We start from the raw sequence: 25024 nt of genomic DNA, 5'->3' as shown, positions 1-25024 counted from the left end.
TTAACCAGAACACACCCATCCACATCAATAACAAGGGTTCCTTTCTCATCATGTTCCCACCAACACTGGTTATTTCCAGTCTTTTCAATATATGCCATTCTTTTTTTTTTTTTGTTTTTTTTTGTTTTTTGTTTTTGGGTCACACCGGTGGTGCTCAGGGATTACTCCTGGCTATCTGCTCAGAAATAGCTGCTGGCAGGCATGGGGGACCATATGGGACACCGGGATTTGAACCAACCACCTTAGGTCCTGGATCGGCTGCTTGCAAGGCAAACACCACTGTGCTATATCTCCGGCCCCAATATGTGCCATTCTTAATGGTGTGAGATAGCTCCTTGTTCTTATTTGCATTTCCCTAATAACAGTGACAATGAAGACTTGTTCATACGCCTAGTGGCCATGTATATGTCTTTGGAGAAAGTTTTGTTCATTGCCATTTTTGGAAAAGTTATTTGATTTTCTATTGTGGAGCTTTATAACTACTTTATAAGCCATTACCTGATGCAAATACTTTCTCCTATTCAATAGGGCATATTTGTATTTTAGCTTGAGTTTCTTTTTTTTTTTTTTTTTTTTTTTTGGTTTTTGGGCCACACCCTGTGACGCTCAGGGGTTACTCCTGGCTATGTGCTCAGAAGTTGCTCCTGGCTTCTTGGGGGACCATATGAGATGCCGGGGGATCGAACCTCGGTCCGTCCTAGGCTAGCGCAGGCAAGGCAGGCACCTTACCTCCAGCGCCACCGCCCGGCCCCTAGCTTGAGTTTCTTTTGCTACATAAAAACTTTTTTTTTTTTTTTTTTGGTTTTTGGGCCACACCCAGTAACGCTCAGGGGTTACTCCTGGCTATGCGCTCAGAAGTTGCTCCTGGCTTGGGGGACCATATGGGACGCCGGGGGATCGAACCGCAGTCCGTCCAAGGCTAGCGCAGGCAAGGCAGGCACCTTACCTCTTGCGCCACCGCCCGGCCCCATAAAAACTTTTTAATCTGGGCCGGAGAGATAGCATGGAGGTAAGGTGCTTGCCTTGCATGCAGAAGGATGAAGGTTTCAAATCCTGGCATTCCATATGGTCTCCTGAGCCTGCCAGGAGTGATTTCTGAGCATAGAGCCAGGAGGAACCCCTGAGCGCCACTGGGTGTGACCAACACACACACACACACACAAAATCTAATGTAATCTAATGTAGTCCTCCCCCTTTCTTTTTTGGCTTTGGGTCACATCAGCAGTGCTCAGGGATTACTTCCTGGTTCTTTGCTTATGAATCACTCCTGATGGGCTCAGGGAACCATATGAGGTGCCTGGGACTAAACCTAGTTTGATCTCATGTAAGGCAAAAGTCCTTCCTACCTGTTGTGCTATTTCAAAACCAGCTACTTGATGTAGTCCTATTTAAAAATTTTTTCTTATCTTTGCCTCTGGAGTAAAATTGAAGACACTTCTTTTTTTTGTTTGTTTGTTTTTGGTCCACACCTGACAATACTCAGGGGTTACTTCTAGCTCTGCAGTCAGAAATCACTCCTGACAGGCTCAGGGGAGCCTATGAGATTCCAGGGATCGAACCCAAGTTGGCAGCATTGCAAGATTAATGCACTGCCACTGTGCTATAGCTCCAGCCCTGAACACTTCTGAGGGTCATTTCCTGGAGAGTTCTGTCCATTTTCCTCAACATAGTTTGGCTTCTGGTCTAATGTCAAGGTCTTTAATCCATTATGATAACTTTTGTGAATGGTATGAGATACAGTTCAACTTTCATTATTTTACATGTGCTAATCAATCAATCAATCAATCTGGCTAATCAATCAGAAACTCCAGTTTAAACTATTTAATCTATATTGGCCATAGCAATATAGAAGATTAATACACTGGAAAATGTAGAGACTGCAATCAGGTTTCATCTCAGATGTTTGTTCAATGACAAACCACAGGTAAATGCTAGGACACACCCTACAGTCAGCACAGTGACATCAGTGCCCAAAGACACATTATAGAAAGTCTCCCTGTCACTGCGCACCCTGTACCTGAACTGAAGGTTTTAATAGGAGCCCAAGATTAAGTAAGGCTCCTCATTTGCCAGAAAAGGACAATTCTTTCCAAAGGAAATGGAGAGATAGCATAGCATTAGGGCATTTGCCTTGCATGCAGCCGATCCAGGAGACTCCCAGCATCCCATATGGTCCCCCGTGCCTGCTGGGAGCAATTTCTGAGCACAGAGCCAGGAATAACCCCTAAGCGCCACTGACTATGACCCAGGTGTGACCAAAAATAAATAAATAAATAAATAAATAAATAAATAAATAAATAAATGGAAGAGTTTCCAATGCCTAGATCACCCTTGACTCCGAGCCTAGTGAGGAAAACAACAGAGAAGGAAAGAAATCAAGGCGAGAAGGAAGATGATGTGATGTGGAAGCAATGGGAGAGGCGGGGGTGGGGGTGGGGGTGGAGGTTTGCTTAGTTGGGGGTGGGGAATGAAGTTGGGAACATTGGTGATGGGCATTGACTATGATGATGGGATTGGTGTTGAAATATTATATGCCTAAAACTCAACTATCAATAACTTTGTAAACTATGGTTCTTTAATTGAATAAGAAAGATTTTAAAGAAAGTGAAAGTTCCCTTGTAAACTTGAGTGTAAGTGAAAGCTCAGACTTAAAACTGTCTGTCTGAAGGGAACTTGGCAGGCTCCAGTTTAATGTCTAGCAAGCATACACCCCAACAGCAGATAACACATGCCCTGTGTGAAGCTGGGAGTCACCCCAGAGGGCAATACCTCTATACTGCCAGGTACGGACCAAAAACAAAGGAGCCAAAAAGGCCCACAAACCGAAAATATGGCTAAGTAATAAATAAAGTCTAGGGCCATTGTGATAGCACAGAGGGTAGGGTGTTTGTCTTGCATGCAGCTGACCTGGGTTTAATAGTCCTCATCCCATATGGTCCCCAAGTCTGCCAGGAGTAATTTCTGAGTGCAGAGCTAGGAATAATCCCTGAATGTAGCTGGGTGTGGCCCAAACCACTCACCCACCCAAATAAACAAACAAAAAAACAAATGAAGTAAAAAGACAACAACAAATGAAGTCTAGAACCACAATGAGAGGATGGGGGTTTTGACACAGTTTATTCATTAGCACCAGTACCGCCTGGCTCCCGGAATACCAGTGAGACCAATAAAGGCAGGAATATCCCTAAGAAGTTCCAGACAGTCCTAAAACCATAATAAAAATCAAATAAAATGACAACAACAATAACAAAAACCCCTGCTCTAAGTAAGAACAGTTAGCGGTGCAGAAAACAGTCATTGGCAAACCGCCTGGCTGGTGCAGAGCTCACACCTGCCTCGTCTGGTTAGGGATGTCACAGACTTAACATTGATTTCTTTCTTGAGCATAACATGTGGGCACCACTACTGCATTTTCTAGGGGAGCAAGACAGGCAAATGCTTCTAGAATGAAGGAAGCACTCTCTTGGGTGGCCCAGGGAAGGCCAGAGCTGAGTCACTGTGACCTACACACAAAATTTCTTCTCTGAGGTTCCCAAAGTGTTTTCAGGAAACCAATCAAGCATCTCATTGTCTGTGCCCGCTGTTTCTGCAGGAACACAGCTCCCAAGGGTTGGGTCCACGCATTATCTGAAACACAACTGCAGCTGTGTTCAGAGTCAAATATTCTGCTGAAGGAAGGCATCTGCAGTGACCCAAGTCTCCAAGCTGCATGCTTGGAGATAGGGGAAGCATGACATTCCTGTGATACTCGATAGGACACACGCACCTTTTTGTTTTGATTTTGTTTTTGGGTCACACCTGGCAGCGTTTAGGAGTTACTCCTGGCTCTGGCTCAGAAATCACTCCTGGCAGGCATGGGGGACCATATGGGATGCCGGGATTCAAACCACCACCTTTACTGGATTGGCTGCGTGGAAGGCAAATACCCTACCACTGTGCTATCTCTTCATGCACCCTTGTGAATTGGGAGGGCCAATGCACATTTCATCACCAAGCTGGGGAAAACCTGTGATAAGGAAGTAGGATAGAGGCCAGAGCACAGTATAAATGGCATTTGCCTTGCATGTGGCCGACCCAGGTTCTATCCCTGGTATCCCATATGACCCCTAGAGCAGGGGTCTCAAACTCGAGGCCCTCGGGCCGTTTGCAGCCCTCCGTACAATATTTTGTGGCCCATGGCCAGCCTTCAAATACTGCAGTATTCGTGATTATTCGCTTACCGGAATAATCACAATAAAAATCGCATTAGTAAGAAAAAAAAAGTCGCATTAAACATTCGCATACCCTGAGCAGTTCCCTTTGGGGTATACACATGCTTAATGCTATTTTTTTTTTTTTGGCCACACCCGGCGTTGCTCAGGGGTTACTCCTGGCTGTCTGCTCAGAAATAGCTCCTGGCAGGCACGGGGGACCATATGGGACACCGGGATTCGAACCAACCACCTTTGGTTCTGGATCGGCTGCTTGCAAGGCAAATGCAGCTGTGCTATCTCTCCGGGCCCTGCTTAATGCTATTTCTTTTTTGCGATTTTTTTCTTACTAATGTGATTTTTTATTGCGAATATTCGGTAAGCAAATAATCGCGAATACTTTGCGCCTAGCGCAGACGTCATTTCTGCTGCTCCTGCCCGCTGTCCCTTGCATTATCAGAGGCCTAAGGGAGAGAAGTTTATTACAGAATTAGATTTTGTCATACCTTCCTTATGACTTCCCTGCAGTGAAGAGAAAGATTGATGACGAGCACAGACAATTTCAGGAAAAGTGGGAGACGCAGTATTTCTTTGTTGAGCACAGGGGCATCCCCACATGTCTTATTTGCTCAGAGAAAGTTGCAGTGCACAAGGAATACAACTTGAAACGCCATTATTCAACTAAACATGCTGAGGAATGTGCAAAATATCAAGGAAATGAGAGAGCCAAGCAGGTTGCTAGTCTTAAAGTATGTCTAATGAGGCAACAAGATTGCTTCAAGAAAGCAACTTTGCCAATGAGAATGTTGCATCAGTCAAACCTAGTTACATTGTTAGTGAGATGATTGTTAAGGCAGGGAAACCATTCACAGAAGGAAAGTTTGTTAAAAAAAAAAAATGCATGTTACAGGCTGCAAGTATTATCTGTCCAGAAAAGAAAGGTCAGATTAGCAAAATCAGCCATTCTGCCAACACTCTGGCAGAGCACATTTCTGACATGTCAAGTGACATTTATCAGCAACTGTGTGAGAAAGCCAAATGTTTTGATGCATACTCAGTTGCTCTGCACAGCTCACAATTTATGTCCGTGGCGTTGATTGCAATTTTGAATTGACAGAGGAGCTGCTCACAATAATTCCAATGCATGGCCAGAACAAGGCTAATGAGATATTTCGACATCTGTGTGATGCCATTGAGAATGCAGGTTTGCCATGGAAGAGGTTTGTTGGAATAATAACCAATGGAGCGCCATCAATGACAGGGAGGAAAAATGGACTGGTGGCACTTGTTCAAAAAAAACTTGAAGAGGAGGGTGTAGAGAAGGTCATTGCTCTTCACTGCATTATCCATCGGCAGACCCTTTGCAGTAAATGCCTGCCATGTGACAATGTGATGTCTGTTGTTGTGAAATGCATCAACCAAATCATCCAGGGGCTTAAAACACAGGAGGTTCCGTGCTTTTTTTTTAGAGAAATGGAGTCATAATATGGATATGTGCTCTATTTCACGGAGGTATGTTGGCTCAGCAGGGGAAATGTCCTAAAAAGATTTTTTGAGTTGAGAGAAGGATGGGAATGCTGTTTCTGAGTTGAATGATCACAAATGGCTCATGGACTTAGCTTTTCTTGTTGACATCACACATAAGCTGAATGTACTAAACAAGATTACAAGGCCCGGGCAGCTTATCAGCTTAACGTGAGAGCATTCTCCACAAAACTTGTGTTATGAAAATCCCAGCACTCTCAGACAAACCTTTGCCATTTCCCAGCATGCAAGGAACTTGTGGATGCAGGCATACCATTCAGTGGTGAGAAATATGTTGATGCTATTTTTAAGCTAGAGAAGGAATTTGATCACAGATTTGCAGACTTCAAAAAGCACAGAGCCACTTTCCAAATTTTTGTGGACCCCTTTTCCTTTGATGTGCAAGATGCCCCTCCTGTGCTTCAAATGGAGCTCAATGACCTGCAATGCAACTCTCATCTCAAAGCCAAATTCAGGGAGATTAGTGGAAAAGCAGACATGCATGGGCAATTTTTGAGAGAATTGCCCCCCAGCTTCCCTGAGCTTTCCCGAATGTTCAAGCACACCATGTGCCTTTTTGGGAGCACATATTTGTGTAAAAAGTTATTCTCCACATTGAACTTCAAAAAGTCATAGTACAGGTCTAGACTTAATGATGATCATCTTCAAGCCATACTGAGGGTCTCAACTGCTAAAGCCAAATTTGGTTCAGATTTGTGAGAAGAAGCGCTTTCAAGTCTGGCAGCAAGGAATAGGCAAAAGATGCCATGTTCAGATGAACTGTTCATGATCTTCACTCAATGTTCTATTCATGTTCAGAAGAAATAATTAAAACTGTTAATAATGACGTTTGAGGACTTTTTTTTGTGTGTGTGAAATCCCTTATGTGGCCCTGCCTCACCCCGACTTTGCCTCCTGCGGCCCCCAGGTAAATTGAGTTTGAGACCCCTGCCCTAGAACCTGTCAGGAGTACGGAGAAGAGAAAGTAGTAACCCCTGAGTGCCACTGGGTGTATCTCAAAAGCCAAAATAATAATAACAAAGATAACAACAACAACAACAAGAATAATAAAGCAGGGCACCACTAGAGAAAAACAAAAAACTTTCTCCAGAGACAACACAAGCCAGCTGCTGCAGGGAAGGCTCAGAACAACCCAGAAGACTGGGGGCAGCCCTGGTGCCAATCACTGGGATGTTGCTCTGGTTGTTCACTTACAGCAGGCAGATTTCTAGGGCTGAGAAATCTCTCTCTCTCTCTCTCTCTCTCTCTCTCTCTCTCTCTCTCTCTCTCTCTCTCTCTCTCTCTCTCTCTCTCTCTGTCTCCCCCTCCCCCCATCACTGGGATGTTGCTCTGGTTGTTTACTTACAGCAGGCAGATTTCTAGGGCTGAGAAATCTCTCTCTCTCTCTCTTTCTCTCTCTCTCTCTCTCTCTCTCTCTCTCTCTCTCTCTCTCTCTCTCTCTTCCCCCCCCCCTAGAAAAAGGGTATGAGAGCAAAAACCTTGGGGAGAGTTCTGTGTTCTTGAGCCTGTCTGAGCAGGTGGAGGATACCAGTTGCAGGAAGCCCAAGACAACTTTGGAATTATGACAGGCAAGGACAGAACTGCCCAGCATGCCTTAAGAGCTGGAACATGGGGCCACAGAGAATGGGAGTGTGCCCCCTCCTGAAAGAGGGTCTCCCACTGATCAGAAGTCAGAAGCTCCATCAGAAGTCAGAAGCTCCAAAGTTGTCCTGCACTTTTGTTTGTTTTATTTTTGGGCCACACCCAGTGGCACTCAGGGGTTACTCTTGGCTCTGTGCTCAGGGATCACTCCTGGTTGGCTCAGATATCCTATGGGATGCCAGGATTGAACCCAGTTGGCCACGTGCAAGGCAAACACTCTGCCTGCTGTGCTATGGCTTCATCCCCTAAGCAAAATATTTAACAGAATTATCTCCTGTGGCTTTTTAAACATAAAGCAAACAGTAGGAGCCTAGGTACAGTGAGTCCTTAAAAGATCAGAAACATCAGTCATTTCCAAGTGCAAATTGCATGTGGAAAATGCCCATGGCTATTGTTCTAGGAAAGTCACAAATGACTAAGTGGGCTAGTCACACTGTGACCCTCAGAGTGTCCCTCCCACGAGGCTGCCCCTCAGGCTTTCCTGGAAGTGCACAGAAAGTACTGATGTGAAACAAAGACCTGGCTGGCACCACTTCACTCCCTTGAGCTGAGTCAGGAGAAACTAATCTGATGTACCCAGAACGTTTCCTCCCCAGCGAAACACTCTCCAAAGACAAAGTGAACAGTGTTGTGCTATATAACACGCCACAGTTTTAGCCATGGTCCAGAGGATACTGCAGAAAGAATGCTCTGAAAGAACATTCTAGAAGAACCAGAGCCTAGTCACCAGTGATGCAACTGACAGAAGATGTGCCTGCCCTGCCGAGCTAGAAAACTCTCTGAGCCTTGCTTCTTTCTCTCCGAAGCCAGAGAATGATTGGACAGAAAAATGAGGAAAGCACTGGGCACTGGTTTTACTTCATTGGCTTTGTTTGGTGCCAGACCTGGTGGTGTTTGAGGGCTGCTCCAGTCAGGGGTAGTTCTGTGGTGTCAGGAGTCATGTGGTACTGGGGAGCATGCCCAGGCCCACCTCCCATGCAGAGCCAGAGGAGCTGTCTTGGGTCCTGGTGAGTCTTTCAAATGGGAATGCATCACCGCTCCCAGTAGCTTCAATTTAAAAACAATGTAAGTAGGGCTGGAGTAATAGCGCAGTGGAAGGGCATTTGCCTTGCACGAGGGTGTCTCAGGACGGACCAGGGTTCGATCCTCAGGGTCCCATTTGGTCCCCTGAGCCAGGAGTGATTTTTGAGTGCACAGCCAGGAGTAACCCTTGAGCATCACTGGGTGTGGCCCAAATACCAAAAAAAAAAAAAAAAGTAAGTACATTCTGATACATACTGGCTTTGGCCTAAAGTACTTTCCCATCTATTGTCCTTCCTCAGACCTGACTAGAGATTGACTCCCAAAACTCATTTTCCCTGGTTCTACCAAACAAGTCCTTGGTTTTCTTCCTTTTTTTTTTTTTTTTTTTTGGTTTTTGGGTCACACCCAGCAGTGCTCAGGGGTTAGTCCTGGCTCTACACTCAGAAATCGCTCCTGGCAGGCTCAGGGGACCATATGGGAAGCCGGGATTTGAACCATCGTCCTGCATGCAAAGTAAACACCCTATCTTCATTCTATCTCTCCGGCCTAAAGTCCTTGGTTTTCTCTCATGTGCCAATCATTAGAAAGATATGAATATACACACATATATGACTGCAATCAATAGAATATTATCCAGCCTTAAAAAAAAAGAAAGGCTTGGCTAGAGAGATAACACAGGGATTAAGGTGGTTGCTTGCATGTTGCCAACCTACTTACATCCTTGGCACTGCATATGGTCCCCTGAGCACCACCAGAAATAGTCTCTGGGCACAGCATGGAGTGGCCAAAGGCTGCCCCCCCCCCTCCCCGATGTCTCTGTGATGAAGAGTCACCAGTGGCCACTGTGAGAGACAGGAGTAAGTCAGTAGTTGTTACATTTCATTTTATTTCCACAGTACTGGGGGCTGAACTCAGTCCTCATGCATGGGCAGGCCAAATACTTCCCCCTGGGAGCCACGCCCAGTGTGCACAGTGAGGGGGTAATGAGAGGAGAGAAAGGGACCAAAGGAGAATTTCACATGGTACATAGACACAGCGGAATGCTATGTAGCTGCACAGAACGATGAAGTCAGCCAATTTGCTGCAACCTAAATGGAACTGGAAGATGTTATGTTGATGTCATGAAGTAATCAAGGAGAAGAGAGACAAACACAGGATGGTCTCACTTATTTGTGGAATACAGAATAACTGGGTGAGGAAATGTAACTTGGTAAAGGGGGCATGCCTAGATGACTCTTGATCCTAGAGCTTAGGGAGGAAATGGATAGAGAAGAAAAGAAATCAAGAGGAGGAGGAAGTTGCGAAAGGGAAGTAATGGGGGAATAGGAGTAAGAGCTTCTATTATATTGGTGATGTTGGAGAGTGGTATAGCTCTACATCTAAAGCATAGACTCAATAAGACTGAAAATGGGAGATCTAAGCTGCTACCGGCAAACTTTTTTAAAATAATCAATTTATTTAAGCACTGTGGTTACAAAATTGTTCATAACTGAGTTTCAGTCATAAAATGTAAACCACCTTCACCAGATCACCATGTCCTTTTCCCATCACCAATGTCCCTAGTTTCCCTCCAACCTACTCATCCCTGCTTATCTCTGGGGCAGGCATTTTGCTTTTCTCTCTCTCTTTTCTTTTTGGCACTGTGATTTTCACATTAATGAAGTACGTACCATGCATGCACTTTATCCCCTTTCAGCCCTCAGTATTTATCCAGAATGATCAGTTCCTACTATCACTGTCATAGTGGACCCTTCTCTACTCTAACTTGCCGCTGCTCTTTGTGGCAAGATTCCTACCATGGACTGGTCCTCCAGGCCCTCATCTTTATTATCTTTGGATATTATTACCATACTTTCTTTTATTTATCTTATAACCCATAAGTGAGATTATTCTATTATTCTCCCTTTGACTCATTTCACTCAGCATAATACTTTCCATAGCCACCCATGTATAAGCAAATTTTAGGACTTCATTTTTCTAACTGCTGCATAGTATTCCATTGCGTAGATGTGCCACAGTTTGTTTATCCACTCATCTGTTCTTGTGCATTTTGGTTCTTTTCTGATTCTGGCTACTGTGAATAGTGCTGTGATAAACATAGAAATGCAGAGGACTTTTCAAAGTGTTGTTTTGGGAGTTCCTAGGTTATATCCCTATGAGAGCTAAAATTGAACTTTGTAATGTAGCCTGTCAAGGAGTATGGGGAAATGATGGAGTCTGGGAGCACTGGTGATTGGAGATGACACTGGGGGTGGGATTGGTGTGGAACTATTCTATCTAAAGCTCAATTATCAGTAACTTTGTAAATCAGAGTTCTTCAAATAAAATTTATTTTTAAGAACTGGATGAAGTGGCACATTTTGTCAGCATATCTTCCTATAACCAAAGAGTTTCTTGCTTTCAGAAAGAAAGTGAGACCAAGTGAGCACTCTCACTGCCCATCCATTATGAGACCTCTCCAGTTCTCCCTCAGTGAGGGCCCACACCAGCTCTTCTGGCCATCTCAGAAGTCAGGCCAGCTGCATTGGTAAATATTCTCCGGTGTTGGGAGCCTGCACTGCTGTTCAACGAGCTCTGACTGGGTAGGTGACAGTGCTCAGGAGCAAAGTGTTGAGAGAAGACTCAGTCTCTGAGTTCGTGGGGAGCAGGGACAGAAACATGATACAGTCAAGGAACTGACCTCTCTGACCAGGACTCCAGCTTGCACCATGTCCTCTCCCCCAGACACTCAGCCAACGGTGGACAAGATCTGTCTGATGAGGCCAAGGGTGTGGATAAACCTTCTGAATCTTTGGTATGTGTAATTTTAAAACAGAAAGAGCAGCAATTCCTTTGCCTTCCCTCCCAGTTGTTAGATTATCTGGGGCCCAATCGTCCATGTGTGAAGTGATCTTCTAGTTCCTCCACCACCTCCACCAGGGCTGGAAAAGGAAAACAAAGGACCTTCTCAGGCTCCCTCCACCTCCTGCACTGTTGTGCCAGTGGCTGAGACCCAACCAAGATATAAATCGCACTCACTGGCTTCCTGCTCCAGCCCACGCCTGGCCGTTCAAGCTCTTCCTACACTTCTTGTTTGTGCTTTATCTGAGATGTGAAACCCTGGCAGGAATTCTGCCTCAAAGTTCAAGGCACAATTAACTATAGAGAGTCAATAGTTCAGTGTGAGCTGCCCTGGGGACTCTTAGATCCATACCATGAGTCTGAGGCACAAATGCACTGGCCACTCCATCAACAAGCCCTTGCAGCCTGGCACAGGCTGGGGCAAACCCAGCTCCAGACAGGTGGACTTGACAGACTAAGCCTGATGCGCACAGCGAAATGGGCTGGGCACTAAACCTGCTCACAACTTAACTCAGGCAGCTGTACCATCCCTTGTGACTCTGGCTGGCACTTGAGACTCTGCAGTGGCCACTCCTGAACTTCTCTGGGCTCTGTCCTCATTCACGCACAATCCTTGTCCCACCTAACTAATCTCCAGGCTTCCCCCCACAAAGCTAAGAGACAGCAACTTCCTGTCCCTCATGCATGTACTATGTCTGGTGGCCCTGAAACTTGAGCTCCATCGGTGGCCTGATGTCCACGTATGTGTCTAACACCTTAGGGGCTAAGGATATAACCTGGGGATAGCCTCAAGGCTGTGACATGGGGATTTGACTTCTGGCAGTGCATGCACAGAACTCAATGCTTAAAATAATAAAATATCCAGGGCCACAGTGATAATACAGTAGGCATGGCACTTGTCTTGCATGTACATGGCCAACTAGGGTTCAATCTGGTTCCACGGAACCAATCCCTTAGCACTGTCAGGAGAGATCCCTGAGCATAGAGATAGGAGGAAGCCCTGAGCTCCATTGGCTGTGACCTAAACACCAGAAAAAACCGAAAGGTCAGAACTCAGTTTGGTAAGTGAGTGAAAAGCCACAGCTGCAGCAGTACACACATGTACTGGGAAGCCTAAGGACTATATTGTGGGACATGGGCAGCACAGGGTTTGGAGTGCTCAGACAGGCCAGGTCTGGGCTCTACCCCCACCTCTGGCCTCTGGAGCAGCTCCCTAAACACTTCAGGGAAAATGTTCCCAACTCTCACCCCACAAGGCTCCAACTCGGGAATAAGCACATAGGCCTACCACTGACTCACACAAGGGTCTCACAGAAACAGAGGGAGGCCAACTCTTCCCAGCACAAAGACAGGTGGAGAAAGGAAGAGGGTCCTGCTCCCTACAGTCTCCCACAGCCCTCTCTGCTGCATCCCTACCATGAGAGGGGGATATGGCCCTATGACAACCCAGGCAGTAATCCAAGATGACATGTGCAGGCAGGGGGTGGATAGGGAGAAACTGCAGCAAACAAGCAAACACTCAATGGCAAAGGAGAACAAGGTTCACTAACGAGATTCTGTCTCAAATGAAAAATCAACAGTCGGGGAAAAAAGGAAACTTCAGCCTCCAAAATGGTAAAAGTGTGAACTCAATGAAAGAAGAGGTCAGGGGCTGGAGCAATAGCAAAGCAGTAGGGCATTTGTCTTGCACATGGCGGACCCCGGACCGACCCATTTTCAATTCCTGGCATCCTATTTGGTCTCTTAAGCCTGCCAGGAGCTATTTCTGAGCGCAGAGCCAAGAGTAACCTGAGTGTCACTGGGTGTGGTCAAACAAAAAAAAATAGAAGAAGAAAAGAATAAAGAGCTCAAAAATGAGATGATGGGAGCCAGAGCAATAGCACAATAAGGAGAGCATTTGCCTTACATGCAGCTGAACCCAGATTCAATTGCCAGCATTCTATATGGTCCCCTGAGCCTGCCAGGAGTGTTTTTGAGTGCAGGGCCCGGAGTAATCCCTTGAGTACCACCAGGTGTAGCAGACAGGAGCCAAGGGGAGTCAGGGACATTGATGGTGTTAACGAAGGACAGAATTACATTTCCAAACCACAGAGTCAACAACACTGAAATGAGGAGATCCAAACTTTAACAACTGAGCTTAAAGAGATGCCCATCAAGATGACAACTGTGGGGGATAGAGCAAAAGCATTATGGGTAGGGCATTAGCTTTACATGCGGCCAACCAGATTCCATACCCTGCATCCCATATGGTACCCCAACCTGCCAGGGGCGATTTCTCAGCACAGAGCCAAGAGTGCATGCACAGAACTCAATGCTTAAAATAATAAAATATCCAGGGCCACAGTGATAATACAGTAGGCATGGCACTCCCTGTATACTGCTGGGTATGGCCCAAAACCCAAAAACAAATGAAAATAACAATAATAAAACATAAAAAAGATGACAGGTGTGACAAAACAACAACAACAACAACCTCAACTATGAATAATATGGTAAATAATGATTTTTAATAAAAAAAATATATATATATTGATTTATGGATCACACCTGGCAGCGCTCAGGGATTACTCCTGGCTCTATGCTCAGAAATCGCTCCTGGCAGACTCGGGGTACCATACGGGATGCCGGGATTCAAACCATCGTCCTTCTGTATGCAAGGCAAATGCCTTACCTCCATGCTATCTTTCCAGCCCCAAATAAAAATATTTTAATAGGGACTGGAGAGATAACATGGAGGTAAGGCGTTTGCCTTTCATGCAGAAAGATCGTGGTTCGAATCCCGGCATCCCATATGGTCTCCCGTGCCTGCCAGGAGCGATTTCTGAGCATAGAGCCAGGAGAAACCCCTGAGCCGGGTGTGACCCAAAAAACAAAACAAAACAAAAATTTTTTAATAAAGTTTCCTGAAGTAGAGAACCCAGTCATAAGGTGCATTTTATGAAAGACATTTTTGCAATAATAATTTTCAGACACAAAAGAGAAGGGCTGGAAGTTACAGCTCACCTCATGAAGCTCACCACAAACAGGGATAAGTTTAGTTAGCAAAATAACTACATTTTGAACTATTCTAATAATGAGAATGTATGAAGGAAATAGAAAGCCTGTCTAGAGTACAGGCGGTGGTTGGGTGGGGAGGAGGGAGATTTGGGACATTGGTGATGGGAATGTTGCACTGGTGATGGTGATGTTCTTTACATGACTGAAACCCAAACACAATCATGTATGTAATCAAGGTGTTTAAATAAAATATATTAAAAAATAATAAGGTGCATTTTAAAGTTATACATAGTGAATGGCATCATCTCCAGAAATGATCAAAAAAAAAAAATCAACCTGCATGCAAAAGAGCACAACAAAATCTCTGAAAATTTAACATAACAGTTTCAAGGCAGGACAGATCAGAATCAAGTTATTAAACTTCAATGTCACCACAAGGGGTTTATTGGTCAGCTGCAACTGATTTTACTGCTGTGTGAGCTATGAAAGGGTCTGAAAAAATGGTAACCATCAAGCCAAAGCCAGAGACTAACAGTAGAAACATGGTAAATGAGAGATTTTAGTGGAGAAAGGAAACAAGAAAGCAACCAATGGAGACCAGAGCCAATCAGAATTAGAATAGGAAGTAAGCCAAGAGAAATAGTAAACTGAGTCCAAAAGCACAGCAGAAAGAGAATTACAAGCCAGAATTAGGAATAAAACATTTTAATTGAGGATGACAGAAGAGCTCAATGGGATCTAGTACTTATGTTGCAGCAGCAGTCCTGTGTCTGATTCCTGAACCGCCTGGTCCCACACTACACTCTAGGAGCACTGACCTAGGGAGCAACCTCTGAGCATTGGTAGGTGTGGCTCCTAAAACAAGAACTAATGGGCACCAGAGAGGGCACTTACCTTGCATGTGGGTGACCCAGGTCTAATTCCCGGCACCCCTGAGCACCACCAGGATTGGTCCCTGAACATAGAACCAGGAGTAAACCCTGTTGTGTGGCCCCAAAACCAGAAAAAGGAGAGGGAAAGGGAATGAGAGAAAGAATTTAAAATGAGAGGCTGGTTTGGTTACAAAAAACTCTGTTAAGATGCCCAGAGAATTCTATCTTCAATATAATTTTATATATTAGATATTCCAATATTGAATATTGCTAAGATGGTACATGAATGTCTTGTGAAGACCATTTCACCATGTATTTACATGTCCAATCCTTACACTGCACACCTAACACTAGAATAAAGCATGTAAATTATATATCTATTTGAAAAAAAGAACATTAGAAATGAGAGCTGAGGAAACAAAGCACTGGCACCCTTGTCCTTCAGCACAGTGAAGACTGATACTTTTTAAATACTACAATTTATGGGGCTGGAGAGATAGTATGAAGATAAGGCATTTGCCTCGCATGCAGAAGGTTGGTGGTTCAAATCCTGGCATCCCATATGGTCCCCTGAGCCTGCCAGGAGTGATTTCTGAGCATAGAGCCAGGAGTAACCCCTGAGCACTGCCAGGTGTGACCCCAAAAAAACCAAACTAACAAAAAGTAAATGCTACAATTTAAACCTCAGCAATTTCAAAAATCCCTTCCCTTAATCTTGAATTAAACATTTCAGAAAATAATCTCTCCAACTCAAGTAACAGTTACTTGAAATTTAATATTTCTTTTTTTGGGTTTTGTTTTGCTTGTTTTGGTTGGTTGGTGTTTGGCCACACTCAGAAGGGCTCAGGGGTTATTCCTGGATCTGAGCTCAGAAATTGCTCCTTGCAGGCTCAGGGGACCAAATGGGATGCTGGGAATTGGACCCTGGTCCTTCCTGGGTTGTCGGCGTGCAAGGCAAACACCCTACTGATGTGCTATCGCTCCGGCCCCTTTTGCAATTATTTTGCAGCAATCTAACTGCACTTTTTAGGGCATCGGGGACGTAGCTCAACCAACCTCATTCCTTGCCAGTGTGAGGCCTTGAGTTTGATCTGCAGCATTGCAGAAGCAAATACATAAACAGATGAGCCAGAAGCCATGTATGCTGACATGGATCCAGGCTGAACACTGGTTATTTGCGATGGGAAGGGTGTGGTGAAAAGATCTCTTTCTTGATCAATTTCAGGGTTTGCTGATTCCTTTACATTGAACATTTCACAATATGATCCTTTTATGAAAATGTGGGCTGAGTGAAACATTGAAATGGAGCTAGTGATAGTACAGTGGGGAGGGCGCTTGCCTAAATTGCACCTGACCAGAATTTGATTCTCAGCATCCCCGATGATCCCCCAAGTGCCAACAGGAGTGTCCCTGAATACAGAGCTAGGAGTAAGCCCTGAGTACTGCCAGGTGTGGTCCCAAAACCACACCTAGATGCTAACCAAGATTAGGACTAGTGTGTAAAAACAGAACAATTTTCTCCTTTGTATTTGTCCGTATATTCTTTGTGTGTGTGTGTGTTGCTGTTAAAATCTTTTTTTTTTTTATTATGAGAACAAAGATGCAAAGAAAAAGGACAAGGTGAAGTTACAGTGGAAGGACAATTACCCATTACATAATTCTCAGAAGTCCCCTTGCTGATATCTTAACTGAACTTTCAGCCAAAGAACATTAAGATAAATAAAACAGAATCCATGTACAATTACTTTGTCCCTCAAGTCCCCAGATTGTAACACATTATAATATTTCTTAACAGCGCACAAGGCAATCTAAAGCCATAAAACTTACATAACTCCTTAAACATTAGAGGCATAGTATTTTTTACATTTCCATGTACATGCATATTAGCTTAAGTTAACCTCAAATTTTAAGTGGGTTTTTTTTTAAGGATTAGAGTCAAAGGAGCACAGTAAAAACGGTGTTAGAGTAGCATAGGCCCACCAAAATATGAGGGGCATGGAAAGGAATAACCTTGGCCTAAATACAAAGAGACCCTACCCCTGAAGTTTCCTGACATAAGACCAACTCTAGGCTCCAGGCAAGCTAGATCGTCCAATCCAAGACATTGTCTGTCTGTATATTCATAAGGGGGAAAAGAAGCACACAAAGTTGTTCAAGATTGCTAGGTGATGTTACAAGTTTATGACACTATTAAAATGCTGAAAGTTCACAGTGGCCTGGAAAACACTGATAGGAGAGGAAAGAGAAGGGAAAGTCCTGTTGGGTGCCCAGGCGTGGACAGAGGAACACCAGTGAAGAGTGACGTGGGATTTCCTTCTACTTCTTACCAGCACTTTACTTTCTGAAAGGGGAGCAATCATTCCTGTCTAATGACAAACTCCGCCGGCAGGGCCAAGGAACCGGCCTAAAGCGCGGGTGGCTGCTCTGTCTGGGGGGGAGCCCTGATGGTCCCCAACACCACAGGCTATGCTGCCCCAGCCCCAGAGACACCTTAGTTTTGATTATGAAGAGAAGGGGTGCAGTGAAGGTTAAAGGTGCTGGTGAAGAGGGGGAGGGGAAGAAGATGATTTGTAAGTCTCAGAGGACCTGGTACCCCAGTAGTTCCCCTACAATCGAGGAACAGCTAGCTTCACCAGACATTCCCCACAGCTGGCTCAATGCATGGTTCCCCAATCTCAGATGACATGTGTGTTATCTCAAACATGGCGGGATGTAGTGGACAAAACGCAGCCTCCTGAATTAACACACCACTCAAAAGCGTGTCGTGCTGAGCTGGACGGGCCACACTCAGAGCTTTCTGTGCCTGTGCAGGAGAAGAGCTTCAAGGAGTTGCCTTCACACACCACCATCATGCAGCCACCGGGCATGCGGAGACCACAAGATCTGGAAGAATCCAGCGGAAACAGAACTCACCCGTGGCTAGGGCCCAGTAAACATCCGGTCCGCTCAGTAACTCACCACATGCTATGGGAGAATAGACCTGGGAGCCGGGAACCTGAAGCAGAATTCTATATGGAGCAACCCGAGCATTGGAGTCCAGCACTGCGTCCAGAGCCCCAACCAGGCGACCTGCAGAAGGGAAGGAAAGAGAAGGGGAGAGGAGGCTCTCTGAGTACAGTCATAGCAGCTGTTCCCCACGCTCAGGCTCCCCACCACCCTCTACGGACACAGAGCCAGGCCTCAACAGTGGAGCAGGGTGGCTGTTTGCTGCTACAGTCAGCAGCAATGAGAATGGGATTCAGAGCAAGTGACCTACAGCCCAGGTCAGTGCTGCCACACCTGTCATCATAGCATGAGGCCTCTGGTCAAAAAGGGACCCTGAGTCATGGGGCCTGTCATCACCACAGACCCACTGAGTCACAGGGCCTGAAAAGGAAATCCAAATATTATACTTGAGGATTTTGAGAGCTTTCTCTCAGCAATTGATAGATAAAACAGACAGAAAATCAATAAGAATGTATTTGACCCAAATAGTGCTATCAATCAACTGAATCTAAAGATTCCTCTCAAGTCTGCATGAAATAGTCAGTAGCACAGAGCATATTATAACAGTTTAAAAGAATCAAGTATATTCTCAGATTGTAATAAAAATGAAACTATAGAGGCTGGAGAGATAGCATGGAGGTAAGACGTTTGCCTTGAATGCAGAATGACAGTGGTTCGAATCCTGGCATCCCATATGGTCCTCCGAGCCTGCCAGGAGCGATTTCTGAGAGTAAAGCCAGGAGTAACCCCTGAGTGCTGGCGGGTGTGACCCAAAAATATAAATAAATAAATAAATAAATAAATAAATAAATAAATAAATAAATAAATAAAAAAAAATGAAACTATAGGGGCTGAAGAAATAGCACGGTGGTAGGGCATTTGCCTTGCATGCAGCTGATTCAAGACAGACAGTGGTTCGAATCCCAAGATCCCATATGGCTCTGCCAGGAGCAATTTCTGAGCACAGAGCCAAGAATAAGCCCTGAGAGCCACTAGGTGTGACCCAAAACAAACAAACAAAAACAAACAAAAAAAGAAAAGAAAAAAAGAAGCTATAAATAAATCACAGAGAGATAGCTGTAAAATCCCCAACAATATGGAGATTAAATATACTTCTAACTGACACGTGGGTCAACAAAGCAATTTTATTGTTTTTTTGTTTTGGGGGCCACTCCTGTGCTTAGGGACCACACCTGGACCAGGTGGGGTGCCAGGAATTGAACCCTGGAATGCAAAGCAAGCACCTTAACCTCACCTTAACCTCAGTACTGTCTCTCTTAGGAAGAACAAACACCTCTCTCTCTCTCTCTCTCTTTTTTTTTTATGATCCACTCCCAATAGCACTCAAGAGTTACTCCTGGTTCTGTGCTCAGAAATCACTCCTGACAGGAGCTGGAGTGATAATGCAGCGGTAGGGCATTTGCCTTGCACGCTGCTGACACTGAACTGACCGAGGTTCAATCCCCCTGCATCCCATATGGTCCCCAGAGCCAGGAGCAATTTTTGAGTGCAGAGCCAGGAATAACCCCTGAGCGTTACTGGGTGTGGCTCAAAAATAAACCAACCAACAAACAAAAAATTATGTTTGACAGGCTCTGGGGACCATACTGGATGCCGGAGATTGAACCTGGGTCCATCCTGGGTCAGCTGCCTGCAAGGCAAACACCTTACCGGTGTGCTATCTCTCCGGATCCCAGGAAGAACAAATCTTAACAGAAATTTTGAAATATCTAAATTTACGTTATCAAAATGAAAAGGAGAAAAGATATAAACACCAATATCAGAAATAAGAGAGGCATCATCATTATTGGTTCCCTGTATGACTAAAAGTTTAATAAAGGAAATCTATGAGGAGCAACAGTAGGCACGTCAATTTGACAGCTTATATAAATTGAACTAATTTCTTATGAGACACAAATAACCAAAACTCTCATGATGAAGTGAGTTGTCTGAATCGGTGTTTATCTATTAAAAAAAAACTGAACCAATAATTCATAAGCTATGCCCACAAAGAAGATGGCAGGCCGGAGGGATGTGGAGGGATGAGGCTGAGGGGAAGTGACTGTCCCCCCCCACCCCACAGTTTCTGACAGAAACAAAGGCTTTCTCAAGCATTTTCTAAGTCTGTAATACCCACAAACTACAGACCAACAGCTGCCCTTGGCCATTCCCTAACAAGCTAGCTGGGTGGGGCTTTGCTGCACGTCAACAGCCTCCCCAAAACACCGACCACCAAACACTGCAAGGGGAGAAGTGGTACCAGCCAAAAGGAGAAGTGATGGTGACACCATACTCATGAATGAGGCAGAATGAGGCCAGGGGAGCATGGACACATGCAGAACTACTGTGAAAACCTATCACAAAACCTTCACTGAGCTCTTGGTTGCTGGAACTAGTGATGGTGGTATCTGGTTCTCTGGTCTGGGCATACACTGTCGCTCTGGACCTGCCAGGGTCAAAACCTGGGCCTTGCTCAGGCCCTGGGCACCATCTCCTCCTTCACTGGCTTACTTAGCTCTTGGTTTTGTCTGTGGCATTAGGGATGATACTGGGCAGCTCTAAGGCTGAGCCATATATACCCTCACTCAGAAGCCTTCTGTTGTCACTAAAACAAAAGGATCAGACTAGAAGGTGAAGAGGAGAGCCACTGGGTAAAAGCAGGTATCTGGCAGAGGCATACTTCTTCGCAGATGGCTGCTCTTGTGAGGGTCTTTTTTTTTTTTTTTTGGTTTTTGGGTCACACCCCGGCAGCTCTCAGGAGCCACTCCTGGCTCTCTATGCTCAGAAATCACTCCTGGCAGGCTTGGGGGACCATATGGGATGCTGGGATTTGAACCACCGTCCTTCTGCATGCAAGGCAAATGCTATCTCTCCGGCACCAGTGTGAGAGTCCCTCTTTATTTGCCACAGCCCTTCCCACTCAGCGCCAGTGTTCAGACTGAACCCTTCGGGCTACTCTGGCTTCCCCACCCCACAGCACAGGGAACATCGTGGCCAAAGTGAACACTTCCACCTTCCCTCTGCAACAAGAACTCCCTCAAACACAGGCAGAGCCATTACCCTGTCTACCCCAATGCCCTTCTGTGCAATAAAAAAGAATATAAACACGGACTTCCAGTCCCAGTTCCTGAGAACTGAGAACCTTATAACCCTCAGCAAAATGTCCCAGGAGTATCTTCTGCCTTACTCTTGGCCTTTGCATAGTTGACTTGGAAACACCTGGGGATTCCTCAATAATAAGGGCTCAGTCACAAATCCTGCCTCAGCATTGCTTTAACCCCATGTGTTAGGTTATACCTTACCCAAAACAAGATTTTCTCCGGTTTCTTTGTATCTGTTTATTTACAACTTGGTTTCACCCAAAACAAACATTGTCTTATATAGAAACCAGGGCGGGATTGGCTCAGGATAGCCTGAGCTATCTGTCCATACTCTGCACTTACAGCTCCAACCAGGAGTGATCTCTGGACTCAATAAAAGGCAGCTTGCTGGAAATATGAGGTAGAAAATTGCCAGATCATACATGTTTTATTTTCAGCCTGATTTGTATTACTTCACGCACAACCTTGATTAAGACTCATTCACCTGTGTTGCAGATACAGCACGTGGGGTGATTTTACACCTATGTGCTGTGTGGATAGAGTAAGTCAGGGACAGAAGCTAGAACTTTAGCTCTTTTCTTTATACTTCTAACACCACTGCACACACATTAAACACCAGCCCCCCAACCCCCCAAGCGGGCAGGGTGTTAGAGAGCAGGCCATAACTGATGATGCCTACATGAGGAAGATATATAAAATTCACTGAGCCTGCCAGGAGTGATTTCTGAGTGCAGAGCCAGGAAGAACCCCCTTGAGCACTGATGGGTGTGGCCTAAATTTCAATAAAATAAAATAAAATTTCTACTCAGAGACCTTCCCATGCATGAAATCAGGCACTGCATGCGGGCCCCCCACCCCTCCAACCTTCACGGGGCTGCTCATATGCTTCCCCAGCAAAGCCTCTGATACAGACACTGTCGACTCCCTCGGCTGTGGGCCACAGAGAGGGATGGATGCTGATCATGGAGTCAAAAGACCACAAAGAGCTTGGAACAGGCCTCGTGCAGGTGGGTTCTGCATAGAGCAAGCAGCACTCATTCTCGGATTGATCCCCACATCCCCATCAACACCGCTGGATAACAGCTGTGCTGGGATAGAGAGAGCAGCTGATGAACTTCACCAAACTGCAAACACCAAAGGGTAACAGTTAGTGTCCCTGCAGACCCTCCCTGGACAGAGGCAAGGGTTAGGGGTGACACGGGTCATCCAAGGACCAGGACAAATGAAGCAGGAGACAAAGGGGGGAGGTCGCAGAGAAGATGTGAAACGGGGAAGCAGAGTTGAGAGAGTTCAGTAGGAAACCCAAAATGAGAAATGAAATTCAGGAAGAAAAGTCATCTGTGAACTTGCACCCAAGAGCACTGCTGTGTCCCCAGGCCTGTGCTCAGCCACCTGGCAGAGTCAGGGTCCAAGGAAGTTGGCTCATGAAGAGGACGAGAGAAACTCAGAGGCTCCCTGCTCAGTGGGAGAGCCGGGCCTCTGGGAACAGGGCTCCCTCCCAACGTGACTGCGTGTTTTCTTCACAAAGAATCTTTCTGCTATTCCAGACACCTATTAGTGTGATGCTTTCATGATTCCCACAAATCCTTATGGGCCCAGGAGCTGAAGGGGCTATTTTCAGCATGATCACTGGTCAACAAGATCAAGTTGGAGGCTCCAGCCCTGGCCCTGGCCTGGGCTCACCTCTGGAACCAAGTAGACAATGTGGCAGCCACATGCATGTCATGGGGCCATGGTGGGCCCTGGTCACAATGGGAGCTTGTGAGCAAAGAGAAGTCAGGGTAGAGTTCCCAGAGCTCCATGAGGTGCTGGTTCTCTGGGTCTGGCCTGGCAGCCATGGGTGTCCCAGATTCCCAGAAACAAGGACAGACACACAATGACCCTTTGCTTTCTCAGGAAGCCAGGCAAGGGCAGAAGAGGCTGTTATCTCTAATCAGCAGGTGCTGGAGTTGGAGATCTTTCTGCTTGTTTCTGTCTTAACTCCAGACCCACCCCGATGGGGTGGACAGAGGGAAGGCAGAAGAGCTGTGCCGTGGGTGAAAGCTGCCCTTGACAGGAGGCTCAGCTCACAGGTCTGTGACAAAGACTCCCGCAGTGGCTGTTCGACTTTCCCTCACTCTGGTTTTCTGAGGACAAATTGATCATCAATGCTCTGCACAGGGCTGTGCTCCAGACCCAGGCTGCTTCCCTTGCTGTCACCTGTCAGCCCACATGTTGTGGCTGGAGGGCAACCACACTCCTGCTCTGGCTCAACCTGAAACACAGGCCTTGGGGGACTGAGCCTCCTCCAAGGTGGGTAACATGAGGCTCCAAACACAGGACAGCAAGAAGGGGTATCCTAGTGTCCCTGGGGCAACCAAGGCCAAGCTAGGCTGGCCCTGCTGTCCACATGCTACGGCGAGTGTGGAAAGGCTCCACATGTCCACCAGCTCCTGGTCTATTGCGGGTCTCCGGCAGGAAGGCCGTGCAGACCCCAAGATACTCAAATTCTCCTAGGGAAGGGATGGTCAAGGCTGGAGGCGGGAGACAACCCAGCATACCTGTGCCCCTGGCAAGCCCCACAGCGCAGGCATGTGACTTCAGGGAGGCCACACCAACAGTGTGACTGCCAGGACAGGATGGGAGAGAGGTAGAAATGAAAAGCGAGGAAACAAAAGGCCAGACTCGCCAAATCCTAGCTCTGACCTGCTCCTGTTGCTGGAACTTCATGATAAAGTGCGGAAGAAGTGAGACCCAAGTGTGCAGGATCTGTGTTCCGCAGAGGCGCTGCACTGGGCATGGGGATACTGGGAACATCCTGCAGGGTGAAATTCCACTAGCACCTCCTCAGACCCTCTTGTATCCTAACAACCACCGTCTGCTTTCTTCAATCTGTGCTGTCATGGCGTTTGTTGTTGTTCACTTAGCATCTCCTCAAGGTTCATCCAAGTTGTTCCTAATGTGTTCTCCTTCTTCTTTAAGACTTGTTTATAATGACAGTGGGGCATGGTTACTGGACCTAGTCCTGGACCAGGGCTAGGTGCTGAAAAGTAGTCAAGTGACAAGCATAACACCCTCTTAGTAACAGTGTTGTAAACCTCAGTGTCTAAAATGGGGGGAGAGGGGAAGAAGGGAAAGAGGAAAAAGGAAAAAGTGTCTGTCACAGAGGCAGGCTGAGGGACATGAGGAACACCAAGAACATTAGTGATGGGAAGTGGACACTGGTGAAGTGACTGGTGTTGTAATATTGTGTGCCTGAAACTCATTCCCGAATCACTTTGTAGCTCTGTAATTCATGGTGATTCAATATTAAAAAGTCTTAAAAGAAAAAGATTGCAGTTTTTAGGGGGAACCCATATCCAGAGATGCTCAGGGGTTACTCCTGGCTCTACACTCAGAAATTACTCTTGGCAGTAGTCAGGGGACCGTATAGGACATCGTGGATTGAACCCGGTTGGCTGTGTGTAAGGCAAATGCCCTCCCCATTGTGCTCTTGCTCCAGCCCCAAGATTTACTTTAATTTTGAATTTTCCTCCTTCACAATTCATGCCTCTAACCCTAATGTTCCCAGATTTGTTAGGCCTAATTTACTTCCTTACAGTAAAGTGGCAGGAAGTAATCTCAGCCCCCATCACTAGAACATTCCACTCTGGGCTGTCACCCACTTTGGGAAACACTTGAAGACTCAGAATTGTCTCCAAATGCATGAAGTCAAGAAAAAAATAAGTCCTGAAATGAACGACACTGTAATGACCCTAATGAAAACAAACAGAACAGGTGCCCGAATGATGGCACAGTAGTTGGGTGTTTGCCTTGCATGTGGCCGACCAGGAATGACTCCAGTTTGACT

General features: G+C 45.8%; 1 protein-coding gene across 1 annotated transcript in view; it reads right to left on the bottom strand.

Moving 5' to 3' along the window:
* The window catches only part of TBC1D8 (TBC1 domain family member 8), a 104427-nt gene that overhangs the window by 44240 nt on the left and 35163 nt on the right, over nucleotides 1-25024 (bottom strand). The window contains exon 2 of the mRNA XM_049785141.1: nucleotides 18068-18178. Within this exon, the coding sequence (XP_049641098.1) occupies nucleotides 18068-18178 (111 nt within the window). The remainder of the gene's footprint in view (nucleotides 1-18067; nucleotides 18179-25024) is intronic.

The sequence above is a fragment of the Suncus etruscus genome, chromosome 12, assembly GCF_024139225.1.
Source record: "Suncus etruscus isolate mSunEtr1 chromosome 12, mSunEtr1.pri.cur, whole genome shotgun sequence".
Taxonomy (NCBI): domain Eukaryota; kingdom Metazoa; phylum Chordata; class Mammalia; order Eulipotyphla; family Soricidae; genus Suncus; species Suncus etruscus.
Note: the sequence above shows the minus strand (reverse complement) of the source record. Positions and strands in the feature narration are given on the sequence as shown.